The sequence below is a fragment of the Penaeus vannamei genome, chromosome 26, assembly GCF_042767895.1.
Source record: "Penaeus vannamei isolate JL-2024 chromosome 26, ASM4276789v1, whole genome shotgun sequence".
NCBI lineage: Eukaryota > Metazoa > Arthropoda > Malacostraca > Decapoda > Penaeidae > Penaeus > Penaeus vannamei.
In genome coordinates, this window is record NC_091574.1 from 17,916,277 (window position 1) to 17,918,776 (window position 2,500).

General features: G+C 38.6%; 1 protein-coding gene across 10 annotated transcripts in view; it reads right to left on the reverse strand.

Moving 5' to 3' along the window:
- Positions 1 to 2,500, reverse strand: part of axo (axotactin) — a 65,431-nt gene that overhangs the window by 22,873 nt on the left and 40,058 nt on the right. For all 10 annotated transcript variants that reach the window (XM_070140075.1, XM_070140073.1, XM_070140074.1 and 7 more), the window contains 5 exons: positions 1,770 to 1,890; positions 1,205 to 1,380; positions 635 to 745; positions 287 to 407; positions 1 to 67 (listed from right to left, as the gene is read on the reverse strand). The exon at positions 1 to 67 is cut by the window's left edge and continues 131 nt beyond it. In XM_070140075.1, the coding sequence (XP_069996176.1) occupies positions 1 to 67; positions 287 to 407; positions 635 to 745; positions 1,205 to 1,380; positions 1,770 to 1,890 (596 nt within the window). The remainder of the gene's footprint in view (positions 68 to 286; positions 408 to 634; positions 746 to 1,204; positions 1,381 to 1,769; positions 1,891 to 2,500) is intronic.

Consider the following 2,500-nt stretch of genomic DNA (forward strand, 5'->3'; position numbering starts at 1 on the left):
CTCCTTTCCAGTCCGTCGCCCACGTCACAATTGCAAGGAACGTCCGGCGTCGCGCACGTGCCCAGCTCTGGGTCGAACGTGGAGAAGGGAGAGGAAGGCGAGACGAAAATGAGGTTGCATTTTAGTTTTTTACTCAATGGTCTGACTTTTTAGATGATCTATGATTATGAGGTTCGCTTCTGCTTACGGTTCGTGTAGACCATGAACAGCATTATACATTCTTAATCAAAATCTATACAGCTTTCAAATTGACTAAAGCAGTTCACTAAAACTTTTATAGACTTACCTTTGCACTTACAAAGGCCCTCCTTCAACGATCCAAGGGATGTGAAGAAGTCGTCAGAGGGGGAAGAGAACCAGGTCCTTGTAGACAGCTTCAAGGGCGATCTCCTGCATTTGTACTCAATCTGAAGAGATGGGCAATTGTTAATATTGGTTCGCTGCTGTTATTCCTTCTACTTATCATATCCCCCCCTCTCTCTCTCACTCACTTTCTCTCTCTCTCTCTCTCTCTCTCTCTCTCTCTCTCTCTCTCTCTCTCTCTCTCTCTCTCTCTCTCTCTCTCTCTCTCTCTCTCTCTCATGTAAAGAGTTCAGAGCCTATGTGATATTTCCTAATGTCATGTTCTACTTACGTCTTGGCTGCAGGACTTTGACCGACTGACAAGTGACTTCAACATCTCTGGTGTGAAATCTCTGTATTCAAGTTCTAACTGCACGTCCTTCATCCCTTTGCTGCGCACCAGCTGCAAGAAAGGAGGAAACTGTTGTTACGGAGACCATTACGATAAAAGAACAGCATTCCTAAATTTTATTGAAGAAAATATTCATCAAGATGTACGGTCGAGTTTTGTCGATTGATTCTGTCAACAGGGAACTCCATTTACTAAACTTCATGCACTATTATAGACAAAGAAACAGGTTTTCCCCCTAAAGTTCCTCAAACCGAAGGGAAAATGAAAAAAAGTATTTTGCAGATCGAAAACTTTAAATATCACCTAAAGATCCTCCCCCCCCAAAAAAAACTAATAAAAAGACAAAAAATCAAATAGAATAAAATAAGATAGAAATAAAGATAAATAGATAAATGAATAAAATAAGAGACATAAAAATAGATAAATGAATAAAATAAATACAGAAAGAAATCCCACCCTCTTAAAAAAATCCTTATGAAAGAAGAGCCAAAGAGCAAAATCCCAACTCACGTAATCCTCTGGCAGATTATGAACGACCACAGTGGTGGTTTCCCTCGTCACTTTGCTATACGAGCAGTTGACGTAGGCAGCAGGGAGGGGTCCGTTGCCGTCTGGGTCAATCTTGTAGATGCCTGTAGCGTTGAACCCGATCTGGCGGTACTGCTCGCACGAACGACGGTACAGTGCTGGGGGTTGAAGGATGGAAGGATAGAAGGATTGAAGGCAAGTGTGTGGGGAGAAAAGAATAAGATTGGAAGTTTGGGATTAGGCTGGTTGCAGGGATTAGGGTGTGATTTCTTTTTCTGGGGATGGTAATGATATACTGATTTTTATGATGATTACAGGTAAAAACTATAGTAATAGGGCGATGTTGGCGATAGTAATGGTAGTGATGATATAAGAAGAAATAAAAAAAAATCCATAGTAATACCAGGTTTAATTTATTATCATTAATAATGATATTTTAGTAACTAAGAAAATAACGGATAATAAAAAATAAAAAAAATACCCCGAAAAAAAACAATTTCAGCCTCATTGCAAAAAGTGCGATAGCAAAGTTATATGGGACACTTACAGAAGTGACAGGTTTTGCCCGTGTATCCAGTGCCTGTGCAGTTGCAGCTGATGTCGTCGTCAACCACGGTGCATTTGCCTCCGTGCTCGCAGGCGCCGGGCCTCTCGCACGGCCCCAGCACCTGCAGAAGGCGGAGTCACTATTAAGGAACATCCACGTTGTCCCACCTCTTCCTCTGGCTGTGTATATGTGTGTATGTTTATATATATATATATATATATATATATATATATATATATATATATATATATATATATATATATATATATACATATACATATGCGTGTGTGTTTGTGTGTGTGTGTGTGCGTGTGTGTGTGTGTGTGTGTGTGTGTGTGTGTGTGTGTGTGTGTGTGTGTGTGTGTGTGTGTGTGTGTGTGTGTGTGTGTGTGTGTGTGTGCGTATGTGTGTGTGTGTGCATGTACATATATACATATACATGTATATATGTATGTATGTTAGTGGTTGCTGCAGTAGCTTTTTCGCACCAATAAACATCAACTATTTGACCATAATCACTGTAGGAAATACCATACTGCAGTAAGTTTATTCCATAACCATCAGTACCCCCTATCACTGGCAGGAATACAAGTGGGAGCTTTGTCTGTAAGTATATATATATATATATATATATATATATATATATATATATATATATATATATATATATATATATATATATATATATCTATATATATATATATATATATATATATATATATATATATGTA